Here is a 14481-nt window from a genome sequence, read left to right as displayed (position 1 = left end):
TTTGTTCTTAGAACTATTTTATTTTTGTGTATTTGAATAAATGGTTCTTGTATGGTAAATGCCTGTATTTCCCTTACTCTTCTGAGGGATGTGATTGCAATGAGAAATGCGACTTTCCACGTTAGATATTGCATTTCACAGGAATGCATGGGTTCGAAAGGTGGACCCATGAGTCTTGTTAAGACGATGTTAAGGTTCCATGAAGGAACTGGTGGTGTTCTTGGTGGTATAATTCTTTTTAGCCCTTCCATGAATGCTTTAATAACTGGTATTCTAAATAGAGACGATGAATGAGTAGTTTGTAGGTAAGCAGATATTGCTGCGAGGTGTATTTTTATAGATGAAAAAGCGAGATTCGCTTTTTGCAAATGTAGTAAGTATCCCACTATGTCCTTCGTAAAGGCATGCAATGGTTGGATTTGATTGGTATGGCAGTAGCAAACACATCTTTTCCACTTAGATGCATAGCAGTGTCTAGTGGAAGCTTTTCTAGCTTGTTTTATGACCTCCATACATTCTTGTGTGAGGTCTAAGTGTCCGAATTCTAGGATTTCAGGAGCCAAATTGCTAGATTCAATGATGCTGGGTTTGGATGCCTGATCTGTTGTTTGTGTTGTGTTAACAGATCTGGTCTGTTGGGTAGTTTGACATGCGGTACTAGTGAAAGGTCTAGTAGAGTTGTATACCAAGGTTGTCTTGCCCTTGTGGGTGCTATCAGTATGAGTTTGAGTTGGTTTTGACTCAATTTGTTTACTAGATATGGAAGGAGAGGGAGAGGGGGAAAAGCGTATGCAAATATCCCTGACCAACTCATCCATAGAGCATTGCCTTGTGATTCGCGGTGTGGGTACCTGGATGCGAAGTTTTGGCATTTTGCGTTTTCTTTTGTTGCGAACAAATCTATCTGGGGTGTTCCCCAAATTTGAAAGTACTTGTTCAGAACTTGGGGGTGAATTTCCCATTCGTGGACTTGTTGGTGGTCTCGCGAAAGGTTGTCTGCTAGTTGGTTTTGGATCCCTGGAATAAATTGTGCTATTAGGCGAATGTGGTTGTGAATCGCCCACTGCCATATTTTTTGTGTTAGGAGACACAATTGTGTTGAGTGTGTTCCTCCTTGTTTGTTTAAATAATACATTGTTGTCATGTTGTCTGTTTTGACAAGAATGTATTTGTGTGTTATTATGGGTTGAAAGGCTTTTAACGCTAGAAATACTGCTAACAGTTCTAGGTAATTTATATGAAATTTTGTTTGGTGTACATCCCATTGTCCTTGAATGCTGTGGTGATTGAGGTGTGCTCCCCACCCTGTCATGGAAGCATCTGTTGTTATAACGTATTGAGGCACTGGGTCCTGAAATGTCCGCCCTTTGTTTAAATTGTTGCTGTTCCACCATAGAAGCGAGAGGTATGTTTGGCGGTCTACCAACACCAGATCTTGAAGTTGACCCTGTGCCTGTGACCATTGTGATGCTAGGCACTGTTGTAAGGGTCGCATGTGTAGTCTTGCGTTTGGGACAATGGCTATGCATGATGACATCATGCCTAGAAGTTTTAGCACAAATTTTGCTTGTATCTTTTGGTTTGGAAACATAGCACTTATTACCTTGTGGAATGCTTGCACTCTTTGTGGACTTGGAGTGGCAATTCCTTTTGATGTGTTGATGGTTGCCCCTAGATATTGTTGTGTCTGACACGGTTCGAGGTGTGACTTTGTATAGTTGATGGAGAAACCCAGTTTGTGAAGGGTTTGTATGACATATGTGGTGTCGTTTGTGCACTTTTTTACTGTGTTGGTCTTGATTAGCCAATCGTCTAGGTAAGGAAACACATGTATCTGTTGTCTCCTGATATGTGCTGCTACTACTACTGCTAGACATTTTGTGAATACTCTTGGTGCAGTTGTTATTCCGAATGGCAACACCTTGAATTGGTAATGTATTCCTTTGAATACGAACCTTAGGTACTTTCTGTGAGAAGGGTGTATCGGTATATGAAAGTACGCATCTTTTAGGTCTAATGTGGTCATGTAATCTTGCTGTTTGAGCAGTGGAATGATGTCTTGTAGTGTGACCATGTGAAAGTGGTCCGATATGATGTAGGTATTTAGTGTCCTGAGATCTAATATTGGTCTTAATGTTTTGTCTTTTTTTGGAATTAGAAAGTACAGGGAGTAAACTCCTGTGTTTTTTTGTTGTACTGGTACTAACTCTATTGCATCCTTTTGCAGTAGTGCTTGAACTTCTAGTCCTAAAAGTTCTAAATGTTGTGGTGACATTTTGCGTGTTTTTGGAGGGATGTTTGGTGGGAATTTGTGGAATTCTATGCAATAGCCATGTTGGATTATTGCTAATACCCAATTGTCTGTTGTAATCTGCTGCCAAGATTGGTAGAATTGGCTTAGTCTTCCCCCCACTGGTGTTGAGTGAAGGGGTTGTGTGACTTGAAAGTCACTGTTTAGGTGGAGGTGTTTTTGGAGTCTGGAATCTTCCCCTACTCCTTGGGAATTGACCCCCTCTATATCCCCTGAAACCTCCCCTTTGGAATGAACCCTGATATGGTGTGGTTCTTGTTTGTTGGCTGGTGGTGTCTGTGGGTTGGCCACGAAACCCCCCTCTAAATGGAGTTTTTCTAAAAGAGCCTCTGCTCTGCGGGGAGTAGAGTGCGCCCATGGCTTTGGCCGTGTCTGTGTCCTTTTTAAGTTTTTCAATGGCTGTGTCCACTTCAGGGCCAAAAAGTTGTTTCTCGTTGAAGGGCATATTAAGGACAGCCTGCTGGATTTCAGGTTTGAAGCCTGAAGTGCGGAGCCAAGCGTGTCTCCTTATGGTGACAGCAGTGTTGACTGTTCTCGCTGCAGTATCGGCTGCGTCCAGTGAAGAGCGGATTTGATTGTTTGAGATTGTTTGTCCCTCTTCAACTATTTGCTGCGCCCTTTTTTGGTATTCCTGGGGAAGATGGTCTACGAGAAGTTGCATCTCATCCCAGTGTGCGCGGTCATATCTGGCCAGCAGCGCTTGAGAATTTGCGATGCGCCACTGGTTGGCTGCCTGTGATGCTACTCTTTTTCCTGCTGCATCAAATTTTCTGCTTTCTTTGTCCGGAGGTGGGGCGTCGCCAGATGTATGGGAATTTGCCCTCTTGCGAGCTGCCCCTACTACTACGGAGTCAGGTGGTAACTGCGAAGTAATAAACACTGGGTCTGTGGGTGGTGGTTTGTATTTCTTATCCACCCTTGGGGTGATGGCTCTTGATTTTACGGGCTCATCAAAAATTTGTTTTGCGTGCCGTAACATCCCTGGTAGCATTGGGAGACATTGATATTGGCTATGTGTAGCTGAGAGGGTGTTAAATAAAAAATCATCCTCTATAGGATCGGAATGCAGTTGGACATTGTGGAATTCTGCAGCCCTAGCCACCAGTTGCGAGTATGAGGTACTGTCCTCTGGCGGTGACGGCTTTGTGGGGTATGAATCGGGATCATTGTCCGGCACTGGGGTGTCATATAGGTCCCAAGCGTCTTGATCCTGATTATCTTGACTTATGGTAGTTTGCGCTGGTGAGTGCATTTGTGGCGGTGTTTGTGCCGGCGATGCCTGTTGTGGTGGAGAGGGCGGAGGCGTGACTTTAACCACTTTGGCTTGTGGTTGTGCGTCATCCTTAAGAAGTCCGATCCTTCTTTTCCTTATTATTGGGGGAAGGGTTGATATCTTCCCTGTGTCTTGCTGGATGTACAGTCTCTTTTGTGTGTAGTCTGATTCTACACTTTGGAGCTCTTGTCCAAATCTGTGCATCTGGCCACTTATTCCTTGTTCCTCTGTGTAGGATGAAGGTGTGGAACTTTTCGGCGCCGAGAGAGAATCTTTTTTCGGCTTCGGCACCGACTGAATTTTTGTGGATTTCGGCAGTGTGTCTCGGTGCCGAGGTTTTTCGGTGCCGGCATCTTGTTTTTGCCTCTCGGAGCCGCTATCTCGGCTCCGAGGTTGCTCCATGGCGGTCCCTCGACCGGAGTCGGGTGTCTTCGCTATGGGCGTGCCCTTTTTCGGCGCCTTCGACGGGTCGCCGGTCTTATGGGTCGAGCCATGGCCTGTTGGCAGTGGCGTCCCCTGGGCTTTTGTCTTCTCGATGCTATTAATTTTCGACGTCTTACTCACTGTTTGTTGCTGCTGTTCGACGTCGGAGTCTCCGTATTCTGATTCCGGAACCGAGAAAGTTTCTTCTTCGTCATCGAAACGTTGTTTTGTTGGCGTGGACGCCATTTGTAGACGCCTGGCTCTTCGGTCCCGGAGTGTTTTTCTGGACCGGAAGGCTCGACAGGCCTCACAGGTATCCTCCTTGTGCTCGGGGGACAAGCACAAGTTACAGACCAAGTGCTGATCTGTATAAGGATACTTACTGTGACATTTTGGGCAGAAACGAAACGGGGTCCGTTCCATCGGCTTCGATGTCGCACGCGGTCGGGCCGACCAGGCCCCGATGGGGGAATCGAAGCTACCCCAAAGTCTTCCGATGATCGGTGTCGATGTACCTAACTATCCCGATACCGAACAGAACAATACCGACGCTTTCTTCCGAGATTCTGACTAACTTTCCGAACCGAAACACGGAGCGAAAAGGAATATGTCCGAACCCGACAGCGGAAAAAAACAATGTAAGATGGAGTCGACGCCCATGCGCAATGGAGCCGAAGAGGGAGGAGTCATTCGGTCCCGTGACCAAAAAAGACTTCTTCGAAGAAAAACAACTTGTAATACTCCGAGCCCAACACCAGGCAGCGGACTGTGCTAAACATGTGTATCTGCAGCAACATATGCCATCGAACATATATTTACAAATTTACAAGTTTATTTTTATCAACTTATAACGGCTACAGGCTCCCGGGGAGGTGGGAGGGCGCATGTGAATCTGCAGCGTCTCATGCCACGAACAGATGTACACTGGGTAAGTGACATTTTCCGTTCGATGGCATTAGTAGCTGCAGATACACATGCTGTGCATAGACTAGTAAGCAGTTATCTCCCCAAAAGCGGTGGTTTAGCCTGTAGGAGTTGAAGTTGTTTGAAATAATGTTCGTAATACTGCCTGTCCTACTGTGGCTTGTTGTGTTGTTAACACATCCACACAGTAATGTTTAGTGAATGTATGAGGCGTAGACCATGTGGCTGCCTCACAGATTTCTGTCATTGGTATATTTCCTAGAAAGGCCATGGTGGCGCCTTTCTTTCTAGTGGAGTGTGCCTTTGGTGTAATAGGCAGTTGTCTCTTTGCTTTAACATAACAGGTTTGAATACACTTAACTATCCATCTGGCAATGCCTTGTTTGGATATTGGATTTCCTGCATGAGGTTTTTGAAAAGCTACAAACAATTGTTTTGTTTTGCGAAATTGTTTGGTTCTATCAATGTAATACATTAGTGCTCTTTTTATGTCTAATGTATGTAATGCTCTTTCAGCTACAGAGTCTGGTTGTGGAAAAATTACTGGGAGTTCCACTGTTTGATTTAAGTGGAACGGTGATATAACTTTCGGTAAAAATTTGGGATTTGTACGTAGAACCACTTTATGTTTGTGTATTTGTATAAAGGGTTCTTGTATGGTAAATGCTTGTATTTCACTTACTCTTCTAAGAGAGGTGATAGCTATTAGGAAGGCTACTTTCCATGTTCAGTATTGCATTTCACAAGAGTGCATGGGTTCAAATGGTGGACCCATGAGTCGTGTTAATACAATACTGAGGTTCCACAAAGGAACTGGTGGTGTTCTTGGGGGAATGATTCTTTTTAGACCCTCCATAAATGCTTTTATGACTGGGATTCTAAAGAGTGATGCTGAATGTGTAATTTGCAGATAGGCAGAAATTGTTGTGATATGTATTTTAATGGATGAAAAAGCTAGCTTACACTTTTTTTAAGTGTAGTAAGTAGCTTACAATGTTTTTCGTGGACGCATGTAATGGTTGAATTTGATTATTATGACAGTAATAAACAAATCGTTTCCATTTATTTGCGTAGCAATGTCTTGTAGTAGGTTTCCTAGCCTGTTTGATGACCTCCATACATTCTTGTGTAAGGTCTAGATGTCCAAATTCTAAGACTTCAGGAGCCAGATTGCTAGATTGAGCGATGCTGGATTCGGGTGTCTGATCTGTTGTTTGTGTAGAGTTAACAGATCTGGTCTGTTTGGTAGCTTGATATGAGGTGCTACTGACAGTTCTAGTAGTGTTGTGTACCATGGTTGGCGTGCCCAAGTTGGTGCTACTAGTATTAGTTTGAGTTTGTTTTGACTCAATTTGTTTACTAGATACGGAAGGAGTGGGAGAGGGGGAAAAGCGTAAGCAAATATCCCTGACCAACTCATCCATAACGCATTGCCCTTGGAGTGAGGGTGTGGGTACCTGGATGCGAAGTTTTGGCATTTTGCGTTTTCTTTTGTTGCGAATAGGTCTATTTGCGGTGTCCCCCAGTTTTGGAAGTAGGTTTGCAGTATCTGGGGATGAAGTTCCCTTTCGTGGATCTGTTGGTGATCTCGAGTGAGATTGTCAGCCAACTGGTTTTGAATTCCTGGGATGTATTGCGCTATTAGGCGAATGTGATTGTGAATCGCCAAATCTTTTGTGCTAAGAGACACAGCTGTGATGAGTGTGTCCCTCCCTGTTTGTTTAGGTAATACATTGTTGTCATGCTGTCTGTTTTGACAAGAATGTGTTTGTGGGCTATTGACGGTTGAAATGCTTTCAATGCTAGAAACACTGCTAGTAGTTCTAGTTGATTTATATGAAGTTGTTTTTGCTGAGTGTCCCATGGTCCCTGGATGCTGTGTTGGTTGAGGTGTGCTCCCCACCCTACCATGGAAGCATCTGTTGTGATCACGTATTGAGGCACTGGGTATTGGAAAGGCCGTCCTTGGTTTAAATTTATAGGATTCCACCATTGAAGTGAGGTGTGTGTTTGGCGGTCTATCAACACTAGATCTTGAAGTAGACCCTGTGTTTGTGTCCATTGTGTCGCTAGGCACTGCTGTAAGGGCCGCATGTGTAATCTTGCGTTTGGGACAATGGCTATGCATGAAGACATCATGCCTAGAAGTTTCATCACTCATTTTACTTGATATTGTTGGTTTGGGTGCATGCTTTGTATTACGTTTTGGAATGCTTTTACCCTTTGTGGACTTGGAGTGGCAATCCATTTTTTTGTGTTGATTGTTGCTCCTAAGTATTGTTGTATTTGACACGGTTGTAAGTGTGATTTTAGGTAGTTTATTGAGAACCCTAGTTTGTGAAGGGTTTCTATGACGTATTTTGTGTGTTGATGACACTGTTTCTGAGTGCTGGTTTTTATTAACCAATCGTCTAGATACGGGAAGACGTGTATGTGCTGCCTTCTGATATGTGCGGCTACTACTGCAAGGCATTTTGTAAATACCCTTGGTGCTGTTGTTATCCCGAATGGTAACACTTTGAATTGGTAATGTACTCCTTGGATTACAAACCTTAAGTATTTCCTGTGTGAAGGATGTATGGGTATATGGAAGTAAGCATCCTTGAGGTCTAATTTTGACATGTAGTCTTGTTGTTTGAGCAAGGGAATCACGTCTTGAAGTGTTACCATGTGAAAGTGATCTGATTTGATGTAAAGATAGAGGGCCTGATTCTAACTTTGGAGGACGGTGTTAAACCGTCCCAAAAGTGGCGGATATACCACCTACCGTATTACGAGTTCCATAGGATATAATGGACTCGTAATACGGTAGGTGGTATATCCGCCACTTTTGGGACGGTTTAACACCGTCCTCCAAAGTTAGAATCAGGCCCATAGTGTTCTGAGATCTAAGATGGGTCTCAGTGTTTTGTCCTTTTGTTGGTATTAGAAAATACAGGGAATAAACACCTGTTCCTTTCTGATGGTTGGGTACCAGTTCTATTGCCTCTTTCTGTAACAACGCCTGGACTTCTAGTTGTAATAGATCCAAGTGCTGTTTGGACATGTTGTGTGTTTTTGGAGGCACATTTGGTGGTAATTGTAGGAATTCTATGCAATAACCATGTTGGATAATGGCTAGGACCCACGAGTCTGTAGTTATTTCTTCCCAATTTTTGTAATAATCTGTGAGTCCTCCCCCCACCCCCCCCAACTGGTGTTCTGTTGGGGATTTGTGACATTGAAGTCACTGTTTAGTTTGTGGGGTTTTTGGGCTTTGGAATTTCCCTCTTGTTTTAGGGAACTGTCCACCTCTATATTGTCCCCGAAAGCCTCCTCTTTGGTACTGGCCCTGGTATGTGGGTCTGGCCTGTGAGGTTGAAGGTTCTGTGCTTTGGGCTCGAAACCCCCCTCTAAAGTGTGGCTTCCTAAAGGTGCCTCTGCTCTGTGGGGAGTAGAGTGCGCCCATGGCTTTGGCCGTGTCCTTCTTTAGCTTCTCTATAGCTGTATCCACCTCCGGCCCAAACAACTGTTGTCCATTAAAAGGCATATTAAGCACAGCCTGCTGGATCTCTGGCTTAAATCCGGAGGTTCGTAGCCATGCGTGTCTACGAATAGTGACTGCTGTGTTTACAGTTCTGGCGGCTGTGTCCGCTGCGTCCATAGCCAATCGTATCTGGTTGTTGGAGATAATTTGGCCCTCCTCCACCACTTGCTGTGCACGCTTTTGAAACTCCTTGGGAAGATGTTCAATAAAATGCTGCATTTCATCCCAATGAGCTCTGTCATATCTTGCCAATAAAGCCTGTGAATTGGCAATGCGCCATGGATTGGCTGCCTGTGCTGCAACCCTTTTCCCCGCTGCATCAAACTTTCCACTTTCTTTGTCGGGTGGTGGTGCATCCCCAGAAGTCTGAGTTTGCCCTTTTCCGGGCTGCGCCTACTACCACCGAGTCAGGTGTTAGTTGTTGCGTGATGTACACAGGGTCCATAGGGGGAGGTTTGTATTTCTTTTCCACCCTAGGTGTAATGGTTCTGCCTTTGACGGGGTCTTGAAACACTTGTTTTGTGTGTTTTAACATCCCTGGTAACATCGGCAGACTCTGGTATTGGCTATGTGTTGATGACAAAGTATTGAATAAAAAGTCATCCTCAATAGGTTCAGCATGCAGTGCTACATTGTGAAACGTAGCTGCTCTGGACACCACCTGCATGTAAGCAGTACTGTCTTCTGGTGGTGATGGTCTTGCCGGGTAGCAATCCGTACTATTGTCAGATACTGGTGCATCGTATAGATCCCATGCATCTGGGTCATCCTGGCTCATCCCTGTGTGCGTTGGAGATTGCATCATTGGGGGCGTTGCAATTGGTGACAGTTGCGGTGAGTGCTGTGGCGAAGGCTGTGGCGAAAAACGTGGTGGAGTTTTTTCTTTAGCCACTTTTGCTTTTGGCTGTTTTTCTGTTTCTTGGAAAGCAAGTTTCCGTTTCATTTTAATAGGGGGAAGAGTTCTTATTTTCCCTTTGTCCTTCTGAATATGGAGCCTTCTTTGTGTATAGTCTGGCTCTCCCAGCTCTAATTCTTGTGTAAATTTATGGCCTTGTAGTTGTGATGAAAGGCCTTGTTCTTCGGAATAGGAGCTCTGTCTTGGCTCCGATGCTGGGTGTTTCGGCACCAAAACTTTTTCTGCAGTCTTTTTCGGCACCGAAGCCACCTTTTTTTGGTTTCGGGGTGCCGATATCTCGGTGTTGAGTTTGGTCAGAGCCAGTATCTCGGTGCTGAGTATACTCTGTGCCGGTATCTTGACCGGAGTCAGATGTCTTCGACACGTGTGTGCCCTTTTTCGGTGCCGATGGTTGGTCACCTTGTTTACGGGTTAAGCCATGGCCTGCCGGCAGTGGCGTCCCCTGGGCTTTCATTATTTTGGTGTGAATTTTGGCCAGGGCAGTTTTACTCACGGTTTTCGCCGGCTGCTCACTTTCGGCCTCGTCCAAGTCAGAGTCAAGAATGGAGAAAGTCTCCTCTTCTTCGACGTCATGGTGTCCGGACGGTGCCGACGCCATTTGAAGCCTTCGAGAGGTATCCTCTTTGTGTTTGGGGGACAAACACAAATTACAGACCAAATGCTGGTCTGTGTAAGGATACTTATTGTGGCATTCGGGGCAGAAGCGGAATGGGGTCCGTTCCATGAGCCTTGAAGACGCACGCGGTCGGGCCAACCAGGCCCCGACGGGGATGGAAGCCCCGAAGGGCTACCGGAGCTCTTCTTTTATTCGGTTTCGATCTGCTATAACTAACCCGATACCGAACGCAAACAATACCGTCGAATTTTCTGAGATTTAGCTAACTTTCCGAACCGAAACACGGAGCGAAGAGTAACACATCCGAAACCGTTGGCGGAAAGAAAACTATCTAAGATGGAGTCGACGCCCATGCGCAATGGAGCCGAAAGGGGAGGAGTCCCTCGATCTCGTGACTCGAAAAATCTTCTTCGAAGAAAAATAACTTGTAACACTCAGAGCCCAACACTAGATGTCGGAAGAGCTATGCATAGCATGTCTATCTGCAGCTACACATGCCAGCAAACAGATATATACACACACAAAAATACAGCAGTTGCATCTCTGTAGATCGGACTAGCAAATCACTTTATACAAAAGCACATCTTTGCAACCTTAGTAACATTGCACCTCCTTGTGTAAACTGCAGCACAATTGGAGGAATCTGCACTCAGTATTTAAACGTGTCACACTGAGTACTGATGGCTAACATGGATCGAAAAAAAAAATCTATGAATACAAGAAATTTATTTGCCAGAATGATGATTTCTACGTGCTGACAAGACCAGATAAAACAGCACTTTTTTTTTTTAGCAGGTTCTTACCCTGGTAAGAAGAAAACCGGTGCTTGGAAGAAGCACTGCACCCACAGCCCCCCAGGCCCATGAAGAAGGCTCTCAGCCTTGCCCAGTCAGTGGCTGGCCAGAGAAGCCCCCCTTTACCCTGCCTGCAAAGTTTGAGTGACCCCCGGGTCCCTCCATTGTTCTCAATTACAAACTAGAACCCTTGTTTGCCCACTGCACCCAGACAGCCCCTATGCCGCTAAGGGTGTGTTTTGTGTGCCTACTGAGGACCCCCCCCGTGCTCTACAAACAAACCCTAGTCTGCTCTCTGTGGATGCAGGTACTTACCTGCTCGCAGACTGGAACCGGAGCAACCCCTGTCTCCATAGGCGCCTATGTTGTTTGGGCCCCTCTTTGACCTCTGCACCTGACCGGCCCTGTGTTGCTGGGTGATTGGGGTTGACTTGAACCCCCACGGTGGGCTTCCTATGCCCCAGAGACTGAACTTGTAAGTGCTTTACTTACCGTATTACCAAACTGTACTTACCTTCCCCAGGAACTGTTGAATTTTGCACTAAACGTCCACTTTTAAAATAGCTTATTGCAATTGTATGCCAAACTGTGTACATTACTGTTTTGATTCAAAGTCCTATCTATACCTATGCAAAGTACCTTACATTTAATGTACTTACTTGCAATTTGAATCTTGTGGTTCTAAAATTAAGAAAATATTTTTATATATAAACACCTATTGTCCTGGAATTGTCATTGAGTGTGTGTTCTCATGTATTGCCTGTGTGTGTACAACAAATGCTTAACGCTACCTTCTGATAAGCCTAACTGCTCGACCACACTACCACAAATAGAGCATTAGTATTATCTATTATTGCCTTTGGCATGTCTATTGGGGAACCCCTGGACTCTGTGCACTCTCTCACTTTGAGATATACTATATACAGAGCCAGCTTCCTACATGAGTCAATAGTAGAAATGGTGTGCAATTCTGGGATGACACTTGATTATCATACAGGATAAATCTCTTAATTTACTGGACACATGAAAATTTGCAGTTGATCAGTCAGGGCACCACAAAAAAATACACTTAAAAACAAGAAAATCAGTACCTCTAACTTTTCCAATGGTTTTCCTCGAGTTCCTGCTCATGATGGGGAGAGTAAGAATGCCACTGCTTTTACCACTTTCAGCAATAGCGGATGACAAAAGGCAAGCAGTACCAACATGGCCAGGGAGTGTATCACCTTGCACTATTGCTTCACTTAGGTCTTCCTACAAGTTAAATATCAGAGAATTTAAGCTCATTACCGTTAAAAATTGGCACAAATTACTTGTCACATCAAAAGTGGTTTGAATGGAAGAGTTACTCACCATTATTGACTTGTGTACATTTTACATACTAGATCTCCTTTACAATAAACTTATGAGGCCTTTGTGCAGTGTTGCCTAGTAAAGATAAACTGTCCTTGAGGGCCGCCTTTGCAATAGGTTGTGTACATTCCATCACTGCAGACAGCGATGTGTGGCTCCCCCACTAACACTAGGTTTTGCAGATGGCCCTTCCTTTTACATCACAGTGCCACTAGACACTACTGCAAAAGATGCATGTGGAATCTGGCATGGTGAACTTTGGCTATGCAAGACACCATCATTTCTGGGAAGTGCTTAATTTTTCTGACAGTTATCTGACAATCTGGCTAAAAAAGGCAGTAGGTTTTGGAAAGCCTGCATACTTGCAGGGCTAGGGTAAACCTTTACCACACATGCATCTAATATAGCCCCTAGAAAAGGCTGCACTTGAAGGGGCTGGAGGTGCGATTTGGTCAACCTGATGGTAGTCCATAGACTACGCAAGGTGTGGATGGTGATCTGGGTATGTGTCAGACATGGTTGGTGGGTGGTGGTCTGATCAGCACGTCATTTAGGTAAGTGAACATGATGCCGCTCCTCCATAGATGAGCTGTTACCATGGCCAAATGTTTTGAATACCCTAGGAGCTATAGTAAAACTCTGAAAATTAGTACTTTGAACTGGAAATGTTGTACACGTACCAAGAACCTCAGGTATTTTTCAATGGGATGGGTGAATTAAACTGTGAAAATAGACGCCCTTCCGACTGAGGGCAGTCATGAAGTCGCCTTGTTGCAGCAGAGAAATTACATCTTGTACAGTTGCCATGTGAAAGTGCTCCGACTAAATGCACCTGCTGAGAGGTCTGAGGATGAGGAGGAGGATGGGTCTGAGGGAGACGTACTTTTTGGGAATAAGGAAATAAAGGGAGTGCACTTTTTTCTGTCGTACTGTGGCAGAACTGGTTCTATGGCTCCTTTGACAATTAAGTCCTCTATCTGCTCTTGAAGGATTGGCAGATCATCTGGGGACATTTTGTGCCGGTGGGGGATGAATGTTTGGTGGTGGTTGAACAGGTTTGAGACAGTACCCCTCCTTTATAATGTTGAGAACCCATCGATCTAAGGTGGTTTCTATCCAACAGGACATAAACCCCTGTAACCTTTTCCCCCTGACAGGCGTTGTGTGATTGGCGGGGAAACTCTATAAGGTTACTCTTTTAGGGGGCAGAGGGATGGGAGTCAGGCTTCTTGGGGGTAGAGCACTTTACTCTGCCCTTGTTACTGAAGCCTCTGTAGTACCCCCCCCACATAGTACTCCTATGAGACCATGTAGTGTGTGCTGCATGGGCCTCGAGTAAGTGGAAAAGCTCTCAGAAACTGGGGTCTTATTAGCACTGCGGTACTGTGAGCAGTGAAAAGAGCCACAAGGAGCAGTTCTCTGCAAAGCTCCTATGGCTTTGGCATTTTCAGTATCCTTTTTACATTTCTATAACATTTGGTCGACCTTCGGGCCGAACAAGTGCTGACCATCAATACAGACATTTAAAAGCTTTTACTGTACCTCAGACTTGAAGTCAGACATTAGTAGCCACGCATGACAGAGTAAAGGGATAGTTGACTCCCCCCCCAGGCAGCTTATCAGCAGCATCCAACAGGCACAAGAAGTTGGTGTCGGCTAAGATTTTACCCTTTGCCACCAACCTCTGTTCTCTGTAACAATACTGCTCTCGGAGATACTGGACTAGTACCAAATTCTGATCATGGTGTGCGCAACTGTAATAGGAGAACAAGCCTAAAGAGTTGGCAACATGCCAGTGAGTCACACATTGCAGTGCTACTCTTTTGCTTCCAGAATGTATCTTTTTACTCTCCCGGTGCGTACCCTGTCCCCTGAGCATTAGCACGTTTTCCAGCTGTATGCACTACCAAGGAGTCAGGGGGTAAATGGTCCCATCGGTATGGTTGATCAGTAGGTGGTGCTTTAAACTTCTGGCTGACCATTCTTGCTTTAACTGGCCCCTTGAAAATTTCAATAGCTAGCATAAGGACGTCCTTTATGCATAGGCAAGTACTGGAGTGCTAAGTAGCAGACAAGGTTTCCATGAGGAAGTCATACTCATTTTAAACATGCATTTCCATCTTATGAAAGGCAGCTGCACTCTGCAATAGCTCATGGTACCAGACAGTAACACCCTGAGGGTGATTGCTTCATAGGGTACAACTCTGGATCTGTATCCACTGGAAGCCCTGCATCAATCATTCCAGGGACATGGACCTTCCATGTGGTATCGTGGGTCACAAAGGTCTGAAGGCGCCCTTAGACCACCCATACCCCCCCCCCCCCGAGTGTATGGAGCTGTGTGG

General features: G+C 45.0%; 1 protein-coding gene across 5 annotated transcripts in view; it reads right to left on the bottom strand.

The window, feature by feature from the left end:
* GPCPD1 (glycerophosphocholine phosphodiesterase 1) overlaps nucleotides 1-14481 on the bottom strand; it is a 741593-nt gene that overhangs the window by 409175 nt on the left and 317937 nt on the right. For all 5 annotated transcript variants that reach the window (XM_069234162.1, XM_069234166.1, XM_069234163.1 and 2 more), the window contains exon 9: nucleotides 11875-12037. In XM_069234162.1, the coding sequence (XP_069090263.1) occupies nucleotides 11875-12037 (163 nt within the window). The remainder of the gene's footprint in view (nucleotides 1-11874; nucleotides 12038-14481) is intronic.

The sequence above is a fragment of the Pleurodeles waltl genome, chromosome 5, assembly GCF_031143425.1.
Source record: "Pleurodeles waltl isolate 20211129_DDA chromosome 5, aPleWal1.hap1.20221129, whole genome shotgun sequence".
NCBI classification, from domain to species: domain Eukaryota; kingdom Metazoa; phylum Chordata; class Amphibia; order Caudata; family Salamandridae; genus Pleurodeles; species Pleurodeles waltl.
The sequence above is the reverse complement of the archived record's forward strand: the minus strand, read 5'-3'. Positions and strand labels throughout refer to the sequence as shown.